The 19,467-nt window shown below is 44.2% G+C and overlaps 1 protein-coding gene across 2 annotated transcripts in view; it reads left to right on the forward strand.

Moving 5' to 3' along the window:
* RECK (reversion inducing cysteine rich protein with kazal motifs) overlaps positions 1–19,467 on the forward strand; it is a 53,568-nt gene that overhangs the window by 11,664 nt on the left and 22,437 nt on the right. Inside the window, exons 4-10 of one of the 2 annotated variants that reach the window (XM_077303721.1) lie at positions 2,240–2,276; positions 5,488–5,573; positions 10,204–10,251; positions 11,795–11,832; positions 12,569–12,575; positions 18,258–18,291; positions 18,649–18,846. In XM_077303721.1, coding sequence (XP_077159836.1) covers positions 2,240–2,276; positions 5,488–5,573; positions 10,204–10,251; positions 11,795–11,832; positions 12,569–12,575; positions 18,258–18,291; positions 18,649–18,846 — 448 coding nt within the window. The remainder of the gene's footprint in view (positions 1–2,239; positions 2,277–5,487; positions 5,574–10,203; positions 10,252–11,794; positions 11,833–12,568; positions 12,576–18,257; positions 18,292–18,648; positions 18,847–19,467) is intronic. The other variant, XM_077303720.1, reaches the window with a different exon arrangement.

The raw sequence follows: 19,467 nt of genomic DNA on the forward strand, positions 1-19,467 counted from the left end.
GGCAAAATTATACAGAGGAACTATACAAGAGCAAGCTTAACATCCCTGATAACCACGATGGGGTAGTCACTGACCTGGAGCCAGACATCCTGGAATGTCAAATGGGCCTTAGGAAGTCTGAGCAACATTCAAGCTAGTGGTGGTGATAGCATTCCAGTTGAACTATTCAAAATCTTAAAAGACAATGCAGTAAAAGTGCTACACTCAATATGCCAGCAAATTTGGAAAACTCAACAATGGCCACAGGATTGGAAAAGGTCAGTTTACATTCCAATCTCAAAGAAGGGCAATGCCAAAGAATGTTCAAACTATCGCACCATTGCACTAATTTCTCATGCTAGCAAAGTTATGCTCAAAATCCTACAAGCTGGGCTCCAGCAATATGTGGATCGAGAACTTCCAGAAGTACAGGCAGGATTTCGAAGAGGCAGAGGAATTAGAGCACAACAAATTGTGGCAAGTTCTTAAAGAGATGGGAATACCAGAGCATCTTATTTGCCTCTTGAGAAACCTATATGGAGGTCAAGAAGCAACAGTGAGAACCGGGCATGGAATCACTCATTGGTTCAAAATTGAGAAAGGAATTCAGCAAGGCTTTTTAACTTGTATGCGGAGCACATCATGAGAAACGCGGTGTTAGATGAGTCTCCAATTGGGATCAAGATTGCAGGGAGAAATATCAACAACCTCAGATATGCAGATGATACCACTCTAATGGCAGAAAGTGAAGAGGAACTAAAGAGCCTGTTGAACTAAAGAGCCTCCTGTGGAGGAGGAGAGTGCAAAAGTTGGCTTGAAACTCAACATCAAGAAAATGAAGATCATGGCATCCGGCCCTCTCAATTCCTGGCAAATAGATGGGGAAGAAATGGAGATAGTGACAGATTTTATTTTCCTGGGCTCCAAGATCACTGCAGATGGGGACTGCAGCAAAGAAATTAAGTCAGTCAGTAAACTTTTATTGGCATAAAATATGTATAAGAGATATAAAAATAGGGTTTAAAATTTCAACAAAATAATAAAATAGGCCATGGGGTTACATAACCAAATGAGAAATTAAAAGACGCTTGCTCCTGGGGAGGAAAGCTATGGCAAATCTAGACAGCATCCTAAATAGCAGAGACATCACCCTGCCAACAAAAGTGTGTTTAGTCAAGGCTATGGTGTTCCCATTTGCAATGTATGGCTGCAAAAGTTGGACCATAAGGAAGGCCGAGCGTCAAAGAATTGAGGCTTTTGAACTCTGGTGCTGGAGAAGACTCTTGCGAGTCCCTTGGACTGCAAGGCGAACAAACCGGTCAGTCCTAGAGGAGATCAGCCCTGACTGCTCCTTAGAAGGCCAGATCCTGAAGATGAAACTCAAATACTTTGGTCACCTCATGAGAAGGAAGGAGTCCCTGGAGAAGAGCCTAATGCTGGGAGCGATTTAGGGCAAAAGAAGAAGGGGACGACAGAGAATGAGGTGGCTGGATGGAGTCACTGAAGCAGTAGGTGCAAACTTAAATGGACTCTGGGGAATGGTAGAGGACAGGAAGGCCTGGAGGATCATTGTCCATGGGGTCGCGATGGGTCGGACACGACTTCACACCTAACAACAAAAACAAGCTGCCCATTGTTAATTTGCTGCAACTTATCACAATTTGTGGAGGCTACTTGGTTTAAAAGCTGAGTGCAGTAGTTAATAAGATAAAATGAATCATGTTTAAAAGAATAAAAGAACAGTAAAAGAACTTAACTAACTTGCGGTGCGTGTCACTGCTGCATCTGCTTCCCTCCGCGTCTTCTGGCTCCCCCCTGTGTGCAAGTTTGCAGGTTCTGGACAGGAAATGAAAGATAAAGGCCAGGAAGAGATGGACACAAAGAGCCGCTGAGATGGGTGATAGGTAGAAAAAATGGAAAGCCTGAAGCCCCAATAACTTTCTAAGTGTGTATTTGTCCGGTAGGTCAGTTTTATCAACACACAAGGAAGAGGTTGGTTTATTTTAATAATGCATTTCTTATATGATCTTACTTCTTGATCCTTTGTCATGTAGCCCTTCTTGGAATCAGTTTACATTTGTTGAAATCTTGTGAATTGTGGTATCTAGATGTGGCAGAAAGTGCTCTGGATGATTTCTGCTTGATGGTTATTATTTGTGTTGGAACACCTGAAGCCTTTAATAGTGCTAATCTGCTGTGTGGAAATACTCTAAATTTCTAATCCCACTATATGTACAACTCAACAATTCCTTTTTTCCAGGGCGAGGTGTGGGGGTGTATAAATTCTTCATTGCCAGGTAAGGAGTATGACTATATATTATTTACTGCAAAGGCATAATCCATTTTCTACTGGTACAGCTGTATGTCCCTTGTTGTGTCCTAACTGTGTGCAACATGGTTGCATGTGCATTTTGGAGGCCCAGAAGACTCTCCAGCTGGAGACTTGCAAGGTAGTTCTATAAAGATTGAGAAATGCAGTGATTTCATGCGTAAAACTCAGATGCATAAAACTCAGAAGCCTGCTAAGCCCCATTAGATTATTATGAATCTAAGGGACGTATTTCCAAATAACTGTATTTAGGATTGGGGTGTGTGTGTGTGTGTGACTCAACTGACTCAACTCTATGTATTGTTTATAAGTTTAATGTAAATTGCACTGAGCCTCTGGGGAGGGCGGTATAGAAATATAATAAATAAAAATAAATAAAATAAAACTGTAGTCTTAAACTTAAGTGATACCAAGTAGGGATACACACATGAATTATTTTAATCACTTGTGAAAAACAGCAGCCAAATACACAGCTAATAGTAGAAATAAAATCTGTGAAATACCTCTCGTAACCAATTCTGCTTTGCTTATTCTTCTAAATACAGAGGATGGCAGGTCTCACTTGTGTTGGCAGCCCATTCCAGAGTATGGGAACGACCCTTGAAAAACCTCTGGAATGGCCTGGCCTGGCCTGGGACACAAAAAGAGAAGCTGGTGGGAAGACCAGGGTTGGCAGGCATCTTTATATGGAGAGGGAGGATTCTTCAAATATGTGGATCCTGAGCTGTGAAGGGCTAAAGATCAAAATCAGCACCTTAAACTGAACCTGAAAATAGATTGAAAGCCAGTGCTTTCCAAAGCCAGTGATTTCTTGGAGACGGCAGGCTATAATCTGAACTAATTGAAGCCTCGGAGTTCTTTTCAAAGGCACAGCCACATAAATAGCGTTGCAGTAAACTAGCCTTGAGGCTTCAGAAGCAGCGTATATATCTTAAATAACAAAGGTGAAAGAACAGAACCTTGAAACTCCCATATCACCTCCCAAGATTCTGACTCCGACTCTCCAATGACAGCTGTTTTTGTCTCCTTTGACAAAAATGATAAATTACTGGACCCCCTCTTCAAATACACTTCAGTCTCTAAATTGGGGTCACCAATCTTTTCTTCAGTATGACATTGAGTAATGAAAAATACCCTGAGCACCACCACCCCAGCATGCTACCAAGTTTAGAGCTCTCCTAGAAACAAACATAGACTAATAGAAGCATCAGAAATAAAACTAAGTAGTGCATGGAAATACTTTGGCCACCTCATGAGAAGGAAGGACTCCCTGGAGAAGAGCCTAATGCTGGGAGCTACTGAGGGCCAAAGAAGAAGGGGACGACAGAGAATGAGGTGGCTGGATGGAGTCTCTGAAGCAGTCGGTGCAAACTTAAATGGACTCTGGGGAATGGTAGAGGCCAGAAAGGCCTGGAGGATCATTGTCCATGGGGTTGCAATGGGGCAGACACAACTTCACAACTAACAACAACAGTGCATGGAAAAATCTTGCCGGGCAGTGTAAGTAAAAATGAATGAACTGGGAGGGGTGGGTTCCAGTGAAGAAACAGTTATGAGATAGTACAGATGCACTGAGACAACAATATAGCCATAATGACTCCAAATAGAATCGCCTCTCTTCAGTTTCAGATGTTTTTTAATTCTTACTTCATAGAAGTCCCAACGCGTTTCGCCTGCTGGCTTTGCCAAGGGACAAATCTTAGGAAATACAAATATGAAATTAGTAGTTGTACAACGATAATAAGTAAATAAGTAAATATAATACACATAGCAATGTCATGAATACATACTATTAGTGTTTCAAACACACTTCTTATAAGCAAATACTTGTCTCTTGGACAGAGTATCTGGAACAGAAATAAGACATTTCAATTATAATAAGAATTTTATACATTAAAGTGCAGCAGCCTATGTTATTAATGTCATTTTAAATTTTTAGAGAAACAGAAACAAACCAGAGACTTGCAAGGTCATATTAACCGCAGCTACTCTTAGCTAATGGTGTTCCAGACGCATCTGAGTCGGGGTAAAGGAGATACTAAATATACTATCTATAATTGCCCACAGCTGGGACACGGTAAAACACCAGATAAATAAAAAGTTATAGGAAGCAACAAAAATCCAATAAACTGTTTAAACGCGTTGGGACTTCTATGAAGTAAGAATTTAAAAACATCTGAAACTGAAGAGAGATGACTCTATTTAGATTTATTATTGCCATATTGTTGTCCCAGGGCAGTGTAAGTGGCAGAGGCTGGGGGGAAGTGGGGAGGGGCCAGGTCCCCACCTCACGCAATGGTGGCAGCAGGGGGCAGCAGCTCTGCGAAGCTCGCAGGGGTGTGTGGTGTCCCTAAAGGGACACTGTAGGTTGGGGCCGGGCAGGCTGAAGGGCCTGGCGCTGTCAATTATGCACAGTACCAGTCCACCCCAGCCCCTGCTGGTGCCTGCGGTATCCCGGGGACTGCGGAAGTTCCACCGTTTGCATAACGCGGGCCTTCCATGGCCCTGGGCCTGGCCATGCCTGCCCTGGTGGTGGGAGCGTGCATAATTGGGCATTTCCCCCAATACCCTGCCCCCGCCAGTGCGGGCATTCCGGCCCGTGCATAATAAGTCGATTGTGCTACATCTGGAGTTTCTTGAAAAATGTTTCAGAGATTTTTCCAATGATAAATAATGTTGACAATGGCTGCTGTAAGCAAAGATCACCTCTGATCATTTTTTATGGTTAGGAAATCCCTATGTCTTCAGAGTCACTCTTTCCCTTTGCTACGCCTCCTTCTATTGTTGCCTTATGAAGATAAAAACGAGACAGTGAGACATCAGAGTCACAATGATTTCTGAAGTTCTCTGGAGATGAGCAAGTTGTTAGTTTTGGCATTCATTGTCTCATGGTAAATATACATTTAATAATAGGGGGAATTTAATTTCAGGTTTTGATTTCTGAATGTATTTTGCTTTCTACACGCACCTTCCAACTACTTAGTACGCCTCTCCCAACCCCAGTTTAGCTGGACTTTTCATATGCATGTTTGAGCTTAGAGCGAAACATCTGAAACTGTTTATGTCTATTGATAACATGAAGAAATTCCTTCATAGGTTAGTGCTCCCTTTTGGGTTTGTTACTGGGTACAGCACTGCAAGATAAACAGCCTCAACATGTTTGTAATTTTTCTTTACAGGTGTTTTGAAGAAATCAGACGGCTGGGTTGGCCTGGGTTGCTGTGAGTTAGCTATTGTTGTAGAATGTCGACAAGCGTGCAAGCAGGTAAGATTTTCTTTGTACCACTAGTATCAGGCAAGACAGGTGTTGTATGACCTACACATCCCTTCAGTTCTTTTCATATATTTATACTCTCTTAGAAGAGGCAGCACTTATTAATTTCTCACATTAATATGCTGTCCTTCCCTGAAGGCTCAGGGCAGCCCACAACAGTTTATAGTAAGTTAAAATAATTCTGACATTTAGTAGCCCCCCAGGAATGCCAGCAAAGAAGAAAGCCGATATCCAATTTCTGTATTCTTTTGGGGATTATGCTGTATTCCATCCCTTGATCGCAGTAGCGGTAAATTTTGCTACAACCATTTGGACCCCACGCAGACAACAAAGCACTTTAATAAAATCTGTGCCAGCTAGTACTGGATATTATACAGTCAGGCAGTATGAAGGTTTCATCTGGGGACAGGATGAAATGAAGGCCAGAATTCCCTTAACGTTGTCTGCGGCAGAAACTGTGTGAAACTTACCTGCTTCATTTTCCATTTGGGTTTGAGAGATTCTGATATCTTTTTATAAATTTAACTAGCTTCAAAGCCCATTTAAAAAATGGGTTTTGAAAGGGGAGAAGGGGTAAGGGGGAGGGAAGGAACAGGGGGAAGGCTCCCCCCCCCACAGCTTACGTTGTCGTCGTGTCCCGGGCCTGCCGCTGGCTTCTCCATCTGGAGAGCTGCCCCGGCGGAGAGCAGCCCCTTGACGAAAGGGGCAGCGGAGAGGACCCTCACCGCCAGGTGTGCTGGTGCATCTGTAATGCACGTCTGTGACGTGGCGAAAGGCCTTCCCGGACACAGGGGCAGCGGAGAGTCCCCTCTCCCTGGGTGCGCCAGCGGAGAGCTGCCCCTTGGCCTGGGAAGGTCTCTCACTTGGTTTGCGACGCAGCAAGAAGCCTTTGTGGGCCATGGAGCAGCGGAAAGGCCCACCCCCCTGCCAGGCATGCCACCGTAGAGCTGCCCTGTTAGGCGTGCTTGTGAGGTGCGGGGAAAGTGGCTGTCGACGGAGGTGGGAGCCGTACGGGGCGGGCCACCCTGATTGGCCCTATTACGTCTCGGACAGCTGGACTCACTCCACCCAAGGGCCAGTTTCAGAAATATAAAGAGGAACCACGGATAAGGATATATGCTTACCTTTTCCACAAAAGGCAAGGATTGTCATGTAGATATTTTAATGCATGCTTCATTGTAGCATTCTGGTGTCCTTCTCTTTGTATGACTGGCTCAATAGCTTCACATTGTTGTGCTTTCTGCTCTCCACTTTTGTGTTGCAGATCTATAAAGGGAAAGGTATATTTCTGGAAGAAAAGCTAAAGATTTACTTTTTAAATGAAAGACAGGAATTCAGAGGGACTAGTTCATTGTTGCAGTACATTGTTCTGATATTTTTTATTATACTGTTAATAGCCGAAAAGCCCATTGCAATTAGGAATGCCCCACGGCTGGGCACTCGTGGGGGTCACGGCATATCCTTGCCACGCAGCGAGCAGCCAGGGAGTGTGGCGCTGGCGGCGAGGGCTGTTGGGAGGGCCGGGTTCTCTGGCAGGCGGCCAGAGGGTGGCACGGCTCCTCGGGGGGTAAGGCCTCTGTAGAGGTGGGGGCTCTGTGGAATGCGGGCACTGGGCTGTGGGGTGCCGCTGCCGAGAAGGTGTGTGTGGAGCGGGTGGCTCCGTGGCAGGTGGGCGGAGGGCTGCGGGGCGCCCTGCAGCCTGGAAGGAGGCGAGTCGGCCAAACGGAGCCCTCACTGGGCAGGAGCAGCAGCTGGGGGAGGCGGGCGCTCTAGGGGCTGTCCCGTCCGGATTGGCCCGCTACTTGGGGGTTTTGAGGCCTGGACAGACCCGGACAGCAGAGCGTAGACCCGGACAGCGCCGCCCAGATGGCTCTTCCAACTTTATTTAAGAGCCAATGGTTAAGATTCTATTTCTATACTGCCCTCCCATGAAACTCAGGGTGATTTACACACAATGTGGACGATATTCATTGAATTGTTATAACAATAATAATTATTATTATTATAGCAATCTAAATGTTGAAGAAGAAGAAGAAGAATTGGTTCTTTTATGCTGCTTTTCTCTACTCAAAGGAGTCTCAAAGTGGCTTACAGTTGCTTTCCCTTTCCTCTCCCCATAACACACACCCTGTGGAGTGGGTGAGGCTGAGAGAGCCCTGATATCACTGCTCGGTCAGAATAGTTTTATCAGTGCTGTGGGGAGCCCAAGGTCACCCAGCTGGCTGCATGTGGGGGGGAGCAGAATCGAACCCGGCATGCCAGATTAGAAGTCCGCGCTCCTAACCACGACACCAAGCTGGCTCTCTGTTGCCATTTTTTCTATAAGCCTGAAAAAATATTCCAGTGGTTTAATGGGGAAATGGCATCTGTGAGGAGCTGAGGAAAAGCAAATTGCATCGGTGCAGCCTTTCTTAACTTTTTTACCATTAAGAAACTCCTGAAACATTCTTCAGGCTTTGAGAAACCCCAGAAGTTGCACAATGGTGCAAAATAGGGTTGGGAAGCAGAGCTGTGTCCCACCCCCTCCAGGCCCATCACTGACTATTTTGGAAGGGGCGGGCAAGTCAATATGACCACATATAGTCATATCAACCGCTAAATGTTTAACAAATTTTAAAAATATATAAAAATTAATTAATTCTCGCCAATTTGGGAAACCTTCCAGAGCTGTCAAAACCCCCCAGCGTTTCACGAAACTCTGGTTGAGGTAGCCTGCCTTCAATAATCCTTCCAGACCCCTTAATAACGTGCTTGGGCTGCCCTTTGCCAAAAAGATCATACTAAAGTGGTTTGAGGAAAGGATGTACCAAGGACAAGCAAATGATCGTTGGAATATAGATCATATGGATGCTTAAAAAATCTGCTGCAAGTTGGTATCCAAAGCAGAGACTTTCTGGAAGAAACCAAAATGTCTTCCTGCTGTTTTCTTCTCCTTTGTGCAGGAGGGATAAATAGTAGTCTGACACCATAGATGGCATTGTCTGTCCTCTGACCAAAACTTCCAAATGCTTCAGTGTTAGGCTGGTTTCAGAGAATGAGTTTGCTCTTTTCCATCACACGAACCGGGGATAGAGCTCCCCCATTATGCAGTGTGGATCAAACCACTGACAGTTTCTCACCTGCAAAAATGTTCCTGAATTCATTACGGTTTCAGGAAATGGGATATCCTGTTTCTTTGGGTGTCTCCTCAGAATTATTGTCCCTAAACCTATTCATATGAAATTCGAGACTTATGAGTGACTAGAAAATAAGCCCGCTGCAGGCAAAATGCAGCGGGCGCTAGGAGGGCACGCGATGAGGGCGTCAGGGCTGTGCGGCGGGGCTTTGGAAGTCCGGGTACGTCCGGGAGGGGTGGGACCTTGTGGCCTACCTGGTTTCCTGGGGTGCGAGCGGCGGGCAAGCTGGAGGGCAGGAGGAAGTGGACGGGCTGCAGCTGGGAAGCTGGCTGGGCACTCAGGCTGTGAGTGGCTGGATGTAGCGGCGCTGGAGGTGGACAGCTTGGGCCGCGTGGTGGAGTTCGGCGCCGGGTGGGGCGAAGTGTCCCCCACCGGCTGCTGCTGGTGGGCGGGTCCGGTGGGCGAATAGTGATGGGCGGCAGCGGGGCGTCCTGCGCGTGCGCGGCAGGCGGGAGCAGCCTCAGCCGGCATCATGGGAGCTGGGCGGCTGGCGCTCCGTGGTGGGTCACATCAGTGCCGGCGGCGGTCCCGAAGCATCCCCCGCCGGCCGCTGCTGGCTGGCTGGGCCGGGGAGCGATGTATTGTTAGCGGCAGCGGCGACCTGCGGCCTTGCAAGGCTTGGAGGTAATGGCGGCGGGTGGACGGCTGTTTTGCAGCGCAGAGGGGGCGGATCGGGAGGCGCTTTGTGGGCGAAGAGGATCGCTCACTGAAGCCGGGCCGGAGGGTCCCCGGGGCTCCCTTGCGGCCGGCCTGACGCGTTGGAGGCGCTTTGCGCCTCCAACGCGCCAGGCCACCGGCAAAGGGAGCAAGTGTGAGCGCGGCTCGCAGTTGCTGGGGCTGGGAATCGGAGGGACCAATCGGCAAGCGCTGCGCGTCTGCCGATTGGTCCCTCCGATTGTCTGTCCAGAGGAAGGCTCCAATTCGGACCCTTCCTCATCACGGACACATCCCGCCTCAGAACCCCTTAGCCTTTTATTTAGTCCGTGGCGCCCGTGGTGCCACGGGCGGTTTAAAGATGTGATTGCATTAAAATTGAGTATCTTTTGGCCCCATATACCCAGCATAATATTTCATCAGCAACATGAGGAATGTAAATAATTTATAGCCACCTCCTATACAGTGTAGCGTTTATTTCACCCAAGAGTTCAAAAAGGTATTTAATACATACAGTTTAGTTTAAATAAAATGAATAAAATTTATTGGATTTTAAATGTGCATCACTAAATAAGCAATATGCATTATTCTAGCCTCAGATTTAATATAGGCAGTTTTTTAGATTATTGTATTCTATAACGGAAAGCATCTGGTGGTAATTTTTGCTATAGAAGGAGCTAGATATAAAATTGCCACATTACAAACTTATTAGGCATAATTTTTTATATTTTGATTTTGTTCCTGATTTTGTTCCTGGATTGTGCATTTGTAATGAAATGAATGTTTTTCAGGCATCTTCAAAAAATGATATTTTGAAAACCTGCAGGAAGGAATTTGAGGTAAGCAGATTACAAGAGTGGACTTTTTTTTCTGTGAACACATTTACATTTTCCAGATGTTGTAAGTCTATTAGTTTATGGCCCATAAACTGCTCTGGAGGTAAAATAGTCCAAGCTGATCCCCCCCCCCCTTTGCTGGCCCATATCACTGCTGTGCAAATGTAACTTTGCTTCCTGGCAGATGAAAGGCAGCTTCTTGCTTGTTTGCCCTGTCACCCTTGGCTTGCCACAAATACCCCTTCTCTTCCCTTGCCTACATAAGTGCTATATTGTGCCTGAATAGTGTTTTGCCTGCACCAACACAAACATTGGTTAATGTACCTCAGTCTCTTGTAATCTCGAAACTGTAGCCTTGTTTTAAAGTACTGTATTTGCCGGCGTATAAGACGACCCCCCAACATTTCCACTCAAAATATAGAGTTTGTTACATTACATTACAGTACTATGGGCCACTATGGGCAGCTCTGTCTATCCCAACTGAAGTGCACCCGGCGTATAGGACGACCCCCCCACTTGGAGGCATGTTTTTCAGGGGGGGGGGAAAGTAGTCTTATACGCCAGCAAATACTGTAGGTTTGCAAAACACTGGTTATTTGGTGATCAGTTTTGTGCTGTCCATGGTAGACATGTAATGTGAAACCCTGATTAGCACTGGCAGAGGGAGGGGGGAATGTGGGAACGTAACAGGAGTCTTTCTTCCTCACATTCACAGAGACCCTTAATCCATTTATAACTTGCTAGGAGTAGGGAGGGGGGTATAGAAACTCTGAGTACTATTTTGACAAATTTAAACCTTGTTGAACTAGAGATTCTCTCTGTGTGCAGAGTATTCTTTAAAGTCCTGTTTTCTTCCCCAACATAAATTTACTGTTTGCTAAAGTAACTGTAATATACAACCTTTTTATGTTTGGTGAAGTGTAAAAACAGTAATATTTTCAGAAATTTGTTTCCAGCATGTCTTCTCTGTTGTGCTGTTTATCTTACCTCTTCTGCCCATATGAAGAATGCGGAGTTCAGGACTTCCATGTTTTTAGATTAACTTGGATTACATTAAAAAGACAATTTACAATAGTATAGTTTTAGAAATAATGGGTAGGCACACACACAGAAACACCCCCCCCCTCCTTATATAAACCACTAAGCTTCAGGTGAAACACATGAACCATTGTACTGTTCTGTGCAAGTCTCAGCTTAGCCTAGGTTTCTTCATAAGCAAAGGTTCCCTTATGAGCCTATATGACTGTGTTCTTTGTAATGCAGTGGCTTGCTTGTCCTCTAGCAAGTTTAGATGAGATTGAACATTGCTTGCTGCTGTGATGTATTGCAAATATAAACTGGAAAAGGCTTGTCTCTACCTTTCCCAAAACTTTTTTTAGCTGCTGGGGTTTTCGTGGCGTGATGTTCTCTTGAACTATAACCCACCTATGTAAAATAGCTTTATCTCTTCTAATACTGTATTATACTTTACTGCCTGTATCTATAACCTTTCCTCTGTTATGCTAGCACGTTTTCTTCTCTTTTCTGGATTTCTGCCTTGCTGTAGGAGGTTGACCAATATATGTTGGAGAATGGAGAGGACAGGTAAGAGAGTTTTCAAAAATGAGAGTGAAATAGTGACCTTTGACCATGACCGAGAGTAGTTTTTTCCTCCTAATGTTTCTTTCCCATGTTTTTTTGTTGGGATCGCTTTATGGTCAGATTTAACAATTTACATACAATGTGAAACTTTCGTCATTCATTAAACTGTGATACTTCCACTGAGTGTTTCTCACACACTAAAACTGCATTTTCTGCAATTATTTACTTAAATTTAAACATAGATGCTTAGCTTCAGTGGCAGTTTACATGCTATTTTTTATTTAAAAGATTCTGACTAATAATTCAGCATCATTAAAAGCTAGCGCCCAGAAGAGCAACCAGGCAATAAAAGCTAACGTGGAAAATAAACAGCCTCCACCCCCCTCAGCATATTGAACAGGGAAAACAAAACAAAACAACAGGTGCACAGGAAAGTTGCCACCTGACAACTGAAATGAGGCAAGGGGACCACCTGTTGTGAGAGAGTTGCAGAGAGGAGGAGCCGCAGAAGAAGAAGCCCCACCCCTCTCTTGACGGTTGAGATGCATGCAGAAGATTTTAACAAATGAAAGCACCTAAATCCCATAAGTCCCCAGCCTTATTTAGCTTGTGAGCACCGTTGGCATTCTGACACGAGTTGGTGTATGCAACCAAAAAACAGCCACCATGAGATGTGGTGCCACATATAAAGGAAATCCAAGGGCAGGGGATAAGAGAAGTCATTTTTAGAAATGCACAGGGGAAAAGTAGCAACAGAAAATAGAGCCAACACTGTAATGCAAGGGTAGTCAAACTGCGGCCCTCCAGATGTCCATGGACTACCATTCCCAGGAGCCCCTGCCAGCATTCGCTGGCAGGGGCTCCTGGGAATTATAGTCTATGGACATCTGGAGGGCCGCAGTTTGACTACCCCTGCTGTACTGGCAGCTGCTACTACAACATTATTCTTATTTGGCCAGTCACTCAGATCTCCAGGAGCCGGTCCGAAGCCCACTTGACTGGTGCCAAGGAAGACAGCAATACCATTGAGAACCCCTTTAAAGATGTACTTAGAATTGTGCCTGGAAGTCCAACAGCCAGCGCAGCTCTCTTAGCATGGTGAAATATGTTCGCAGCCATTTAGCTCCATGCCTAGAGATATGGGTGAGATGGATACTTCTAGTGATTTTCCATAACTGTCTAAAACAGGCCATCCAAAGAAGCCTCTAGTTGGAGATGTGCATGCCTCAAACCCCCCAAGAGTTCTTTTCACCCAGGTAACAGAGTCCACGCCTTCTACTATTATGGTCTTGTAAATAAGTTTACAAAAGGGCTGTAATATATAACAGGGCTACAGACTGGGAAGCAAGCTGATCAAAGACACCAGCTGGTGGCTTTGCAGGTTCAGGCAAGGTGTCCCGGCCACTGGTGTGGCTGTGCTTGGAGCTGGTAACAAGATTAAGAAACCAGGCCAAAGAGTGCCCAGTTTACCTGAACCTGCTGGTGCTGCAAATGCTCGTATACCCTCCAGCTGTTTGTAGGGTGGTGTAGCAGAGCTCCTGCTGCTTGAATCCCCCACTCAGCATCTCCAGCCTCCGACAGTTGCCTTGAAGTTAACTGATGCCACAAATTGCCAGGAGGATTTACATGTCCCGGCCCCATTTTCTAACTCCCATGGTGCTTGCTTTTCTCCACTAACCAGTCCTATAGCTTCATCACTCAACCGTTATTTGCTTACGTTGTTATTTAAAGTCTTGCCACACTGCCATTCTTCCTGAAAAATGACCCAAAGTGGCTTACAGCAGATATGCGCAGCATATCGCAATAACTTTAGAACAGCTCTGAAGAATCAAACTCAACTTCAGGTGCTCAAACTACTGAATCAAACTTCAGTAAGCTGCTACCAAAATTCTCATCAGTCCCCCAGACTGAGTTTCCATCACATTAATCAACAAATCAACAAAAAATGCATCTGGAATAGAACTCTTCTTAGACACTGTTCTAGAGAGATTTGATTGAGAGGAATGCTGCTGAGAGGAAGGAAGTGAATGAGTTGCCTCTTACCAGGAGAGACGGTGTTTCGTTTATGTGGGACCCAGGAATGCGAAGGACTTTAAGGATAAGAATCAGCATCCCAAATAGAGCCTGGAAATAGATGGGCAACCAAGGGAACAGGTTCAGCACTGGTGTTGGTCTGTTTGTACTAGCCTGGTCCAATCAAAAAACAAGTTGAAGTTTCAAGTATGACTTCAAGGATAGCCCCAAGAAAAACCTTCTGTAGTAGTCTAGACATGAGGTTACAGCAACAAGGATCAAACAGAGCCTTATAAGCTATCTCTGTCAAATGCGAGATCTGATATGGATGGAAAAACAGAACATTGAGTTCTGAGGATTGCTTGGTAGCTATGGAATTCCTTTGATGGGAGCAGAAAAGAATTTTAACAGATAATGTTTTTATGGGGAAGGGATTCTGAAGGAAGATTGATTCTAAAGATAAGGGTGAATGGTATGTTATGAGTGGTTAATAACATTTTTAGCTTAATGAAAAGGGACATTATGCTTATTTTTAAGTACGCATATGGCTATAAATCTTTTCAGAGGCATCTACAGAATTTTGTAATGTGTAAAACTGTGTAAAAAAATAGCCTTGAGAATCCCAATAGCCTTGGCAGGTAATGCTACATTCAATTCAAAATAGTTATATTAAAAACATAAAACATTAGCACCCTGGAGAAAAATACTCCTTAGGGGAGGGCTGTTTTGCAGAGTTAAAAAAGAGGAGTAAGAAGAATACAAACTGTATGACTCAGATGTAAGACCCCCCCTCCTCCCCCAGAACAGAACTTCTATGCAGTAATCTAGATATCCATTTCTACAGACTTGAAGTAGTTTTTGATGTGCAGGATAGGGACTGAATGAAATTACTCAGATTATTTTCAAGATCATAATATATTTGGAATGTAAAAAGGACAGTAAACATTGAGTGCAATTAAAAAGCTTTGTGTTGTTCAGAATTTAGAGCCAAACTTTGGACATTACAAAAAAGAATGAAAGGGAATAATGTGATTGGCTCTTTAGAATTGAGATATGTTGTTGTATTTAGGGAGATGCACAGTGGGATAACTCTGGGGGGATGGATAAAGTCAGAAAATTGGGATTGGGACAGACAAATGATGCTGCCTGTATCTCTGGTTCTGCCTGTCCAGAGGCATGTGCTTTTCGGATAGCAGCTCCCCTCCAAAACATTTCTGAAACTCAGGAGATTCTAAAAAACACTTTATGGAAAGAATGTTCTTTGGGCATATAGGACTGTTACGTTGGACAGTCCTGATTTAAAGTCCATAATCAGCCTGGCAGGCTTTGATGAGAGAAGAATATCTCAGTAACAATAAAAGCCAATTTACAGTAAATTGAATATTTTTGAAAGATGCAGAGTGCTTGATGTGGATGTTTGTATAAAACCTTCCAGGGATGGAGATGACCTAGGTAAAATAAATCTACAGGTCAGGAATTGGCTGTTAGTAACCTCTTAGTCAGATATAGCTTGAGGATGGCTTCCAGATACAGCCTGATCAGGATTTAGGGAGCAGAAGTTACAATTATGTGCAGCCCCCCCCCCTTCATCACGCGTGAATTTCCCTTGCCGCCTACTCCTGGATTTGTATTCTGTATTTGCCCATCAACAGCTCAGATTAAAAAGCAGCTGGGCACAACTAAACTAACTTTGCAAATTTGGATGTACTCATGATTTTTGAACATAGAAGTATACTTGACTTCATTGTAACTTAGATGGGTGAATGCTGACAATAGGTGGAGGAGACTGGAGTAGTAGCGGGAGCTGTGCTTGGGGCTTGTGCCTTCAGTCTTGTGAACCAGGCCTAGGAAGTAGATGGCCTACTGCCTTTTGGAGACTATAATTAATTGTCAAGTTAAATTGCTGTGTTACCTTGTCATTTTTTTCTCATAGAATGTTTGAAGATGTGATTTAACTGATTTAAAAATTAAATAGTGAATGGTTTAAAGATGAGCAGTAAATTACATTTTGAGAAAATGGGGATCTTTGAAGTAAACCCAGCAGTTCGATTGTACAATTCAATGATGACCAATTATCCCAAAGTTCTCTATTAAATTTCATTAAAAATTTATATCTAAACATGCCCTTAGGAGGCCATGCACCATTAATTTCAGGGTTTTAGAATAGCTGGTAAGTCTTCCTGTTCTCCAGTTCTTTGCTTTTACTTTTAAGCTGTTTTATTAAACTGCTCCACTCACTGTCAGTTTTCAATCCTTATAAGTAATCCTTATATTAATGTATTTCCCCTTCTGCAACTAATTTCTTAATCCTTCTGTAATTCTTGAATTCTGTAGATTATTCAGGTTTTTGAAGGTAGCATCTTTGCATAATTATATTTATTATTATATATGCTCTTTGTGGCGTAAAGCTCCCCATTTAGCCTCAAAGTCCTAGTCGTCAGAAATCTTGACACAGGCTTCTGGTCTCCCAGCCACCATTTTCACCTTATTCTTGGCAGTTTTCTTGACAAATGCCTCGCTTATTTTGGTGGCAAATTGTATGCCCTTTTCTTCTAGTGGTCCCTGTAGTTTCAGCTTCCGTTCCTGTTTGCATAGATTCTTGCTGCTAAGCAGATGTTTAGATATTCTTCATTCACACCATTTTTTTAAACAGTTGAAGGAATTTGACTTGAAAGAGAAATGTCAAGGGGGGAAAAGGTCAGGGCTGCCCAGGCATGTTAGAAATCTGAAGCAAGCAGTCCAAGGAATATACTGTAGTAGGAAGTGCTGTCAGGGACCGATGGTGACCTGGTGATCAGGGGTGGGTTTCCGTTGCCTGCATCCGCATCAAGATACCTTGGATTTCCTTGATGGTCTCCCATTGACCGTTTATGCACTGGAGGTTCCATGCCGGGCTGCAGGCTGGAGTTTTAGTCGTGGCTGGTTGCCCCATCTCTTCCTGCACCCACATGGGGGAGCATTTGGCCTGGTGCACCTCATCCGCCCCCGATTTGTGTTCCTGCACAGGAGGAAGTTCCCAGTGCATAGATGGGGCAGTGGAGTTCCCAGTGCATAGATGGTCATTCAAATACCAGCCAGGGGCAATCCTGCTTGGCTTTGGAGATCTGATAAGATCAGGCTAGCCTGGATTATCCAGGTCAGGTCATGAGCCATTCACTTTTAAGTACCAAGTTAGTTCTGCATTAGGGAAGTTATGTTTTTAAACTAAGAGGTTAAAATAAGCTCATCAGCAGTATTAACACTTTGCTTGCAAATGTATATGTCAGAAAAACAGTTCAGAGTGACTTAGTGGGGTTTTTGAAACGTATAAACAATCTCTATAAAGAAATTGTTGTGAGGATCCTGAAAGGGGAAGGGGGCAGTATTGTTTTGTTGGTTCGCATGTGGGGCAGTATTGAGTTGTAAATCAGTAATTGGATACACTTTACTTTTCTATAGCAATGTAATTTTGCTCATATAAGATGTGAGTACAATAAAATCAGAGTCCAGAGACCAACAAAGATTTATTCCGGGCGTGAGCTTTCGAGTGCAAGCACTCTTCGTCAGATGTGAGTGTTACTTTGTTTGGGTGTCAGCGCCATTAATTCATGTAGGGATTAGAGTCACCAGGTCGTCCGTTTTCCGGATGCACCCCACTCACCCAACCCCTCCCAAACAGAAAGAATGCCGTAACATGCTGACATCACCTGGAAGAGACATAAGGGGGTTAAGCTCTGTTTTTGGGAAGCAAAACTGTCGTTAGAAGCTAATTCTATCATGGAGTTCTGCTCAAAAGGCCAGAGCATTGCCCCCAACAGGCCAGCCTCACATTTGGGTGACATTAACACATCATGGGGCTCCTCCTTGCTCTTGAGAAGTGCCCCCCCCCCCTGCCGGCAGTGCCAATGGACTCAGCAACCGTAGTAGGGACAGATTCTTTTATGGATCACGATCAGTCAAATGAAAACCCTTAGTTTTAAAGAAGGAATTTGCTGTTGCTTGCCAATTTTTGAACCCATTTGGTCAAACCCCAATTTTTCTCTGTCCTCCTTCTGTGTTCATTTTGTAAGGCTATTCATTCTCTGTATATCCTTCCTATTTTATCTAAGATTCCAGGCGTGCCTGTTACATGTTATGTATCTATTCTCTTTGCAGATCACGTATTGATTCTGCCTTGTCCCTACAAGAAAGGCAGCTACAAATGACAAATAAATAAATAAAACTAAATTTTGCACTCTGGCTCAGTCAATAAAAAGCAGATTAACCACCTTATACCACTGAAATCAGTGCTTAACAAAATTAAGAATTCTTATTTTAATATGTTTCGATTTTTTTTTATGTGCTCTAACGGTGTTGGTTGAAATGAACATAGTTTCTTCACTTTGTAGTAGCTTGTGAAGGTTTTCATTAATTTTCTCTTTTGGTTTTATTTCTAGAATTCTCTTTATAGTTGCATTAACAGAAATGAAAGTAAGTATTTATTTTTTCCATCCCCCCCCCCCCGAATTATTTTCCTGAATGCGTATTTCAGTATTTCTCCTTGATTCCCTTTGATTCCTTATAAGGAGATAGAGTTGTCTGATTCTTTAAGGAGAGAGGGCTGTCTGTTTAGCAACTGCTTGAGCCGTCTGACAACCTGTGTGGACAAAATTTCAAAGGAAAAAAGTGTTTTTTGTGTGTATTCAAGCAATAGAGTCTGGAAAAGTAGAACATTTTGATCAATACCAGCTTTCATTCAACACAGATTAGGTTGCTCTAGAGTACAGTTAAGTTTCTGTTTCAGATATTTCCTGATAACCTTTGCTTGCTTCTCTTCCACCTCCACAGTGGGATCAGTTTGTTGCAGCTATGCAGGTCATCACACAAATTGCCGGGAATATTGCCAAGCAATTTTTCGAACGGACTCTTCTCCAGGTCCTTCCCAAATAAAAGCTGTTGAAAGCTACTGTGCTTCTGTTAGCCCACAGTTGATTAATTGTGTGAACAACTACACACAATCCTATCCAATGAGAAACTCAACAGATAGTAAGTATTTAAAAAGTTTAAAAGTTCTGCAGATTGCGTTTGAACATACCTGATGCATGGAAATACACAGTGAGATGTGTGTAGTGCGACATCGTTTTCTGTTATGATCATTCGTATACCTGTTTTTAATCCATGATGATGATGTTAGCCGTTTGGTCGTGTCCAACTGTTGGCGATCCTGTGGCTCAGCTATCTCCGTGCCTTCCAGTCTTTCATTGCTTCTTTTAGTTGTGTAATGCTCTGTCCAGTGCTTTAATCCATACGGTTCTGTATATCATGCCATGTCTAATAAAAAGTGTCAGGTACTACCCGATGATGTGTCAGCCTTCTGATTGGCTCAGTGGGGCCTTTCGCCCACTGAGGGCCAGTCACTTCACCCCCCTCCTCCATGGTGCTTCCAGCACTTGCCATAGGCAGGGGGAGCTGGCAGATGGTAAGCGCCCAGCTCTGGCCAGCCGTCCACCCTCTCTGTGCTGGCTGTGCTGCTCTCCTGGCCACTGGAGGAGGTTGGGGATGGCTGGCCACGTACTTTGCCGCACACCTGTTCATGTCTGGCAGGTAAAGGTGGGCAATCCTCTCTGCCCGCACTCCGCAGCCACCCCCTCCCTCTCCCTGGCCTCC

Source organism: Paroedura picta, chromosome 11 (genome assembly GCF_049243985.1).
Source record: "Paroedura picta isolate Pp20150507F chromosome 11, Ppicta_v3.0, whole genome shotgun sequence".
NCBI lineage: Eukaryota > Metazoa > Chordata > Lepidosauria > Squamata > Gekkonidae > Paroedura > Paroedura picta.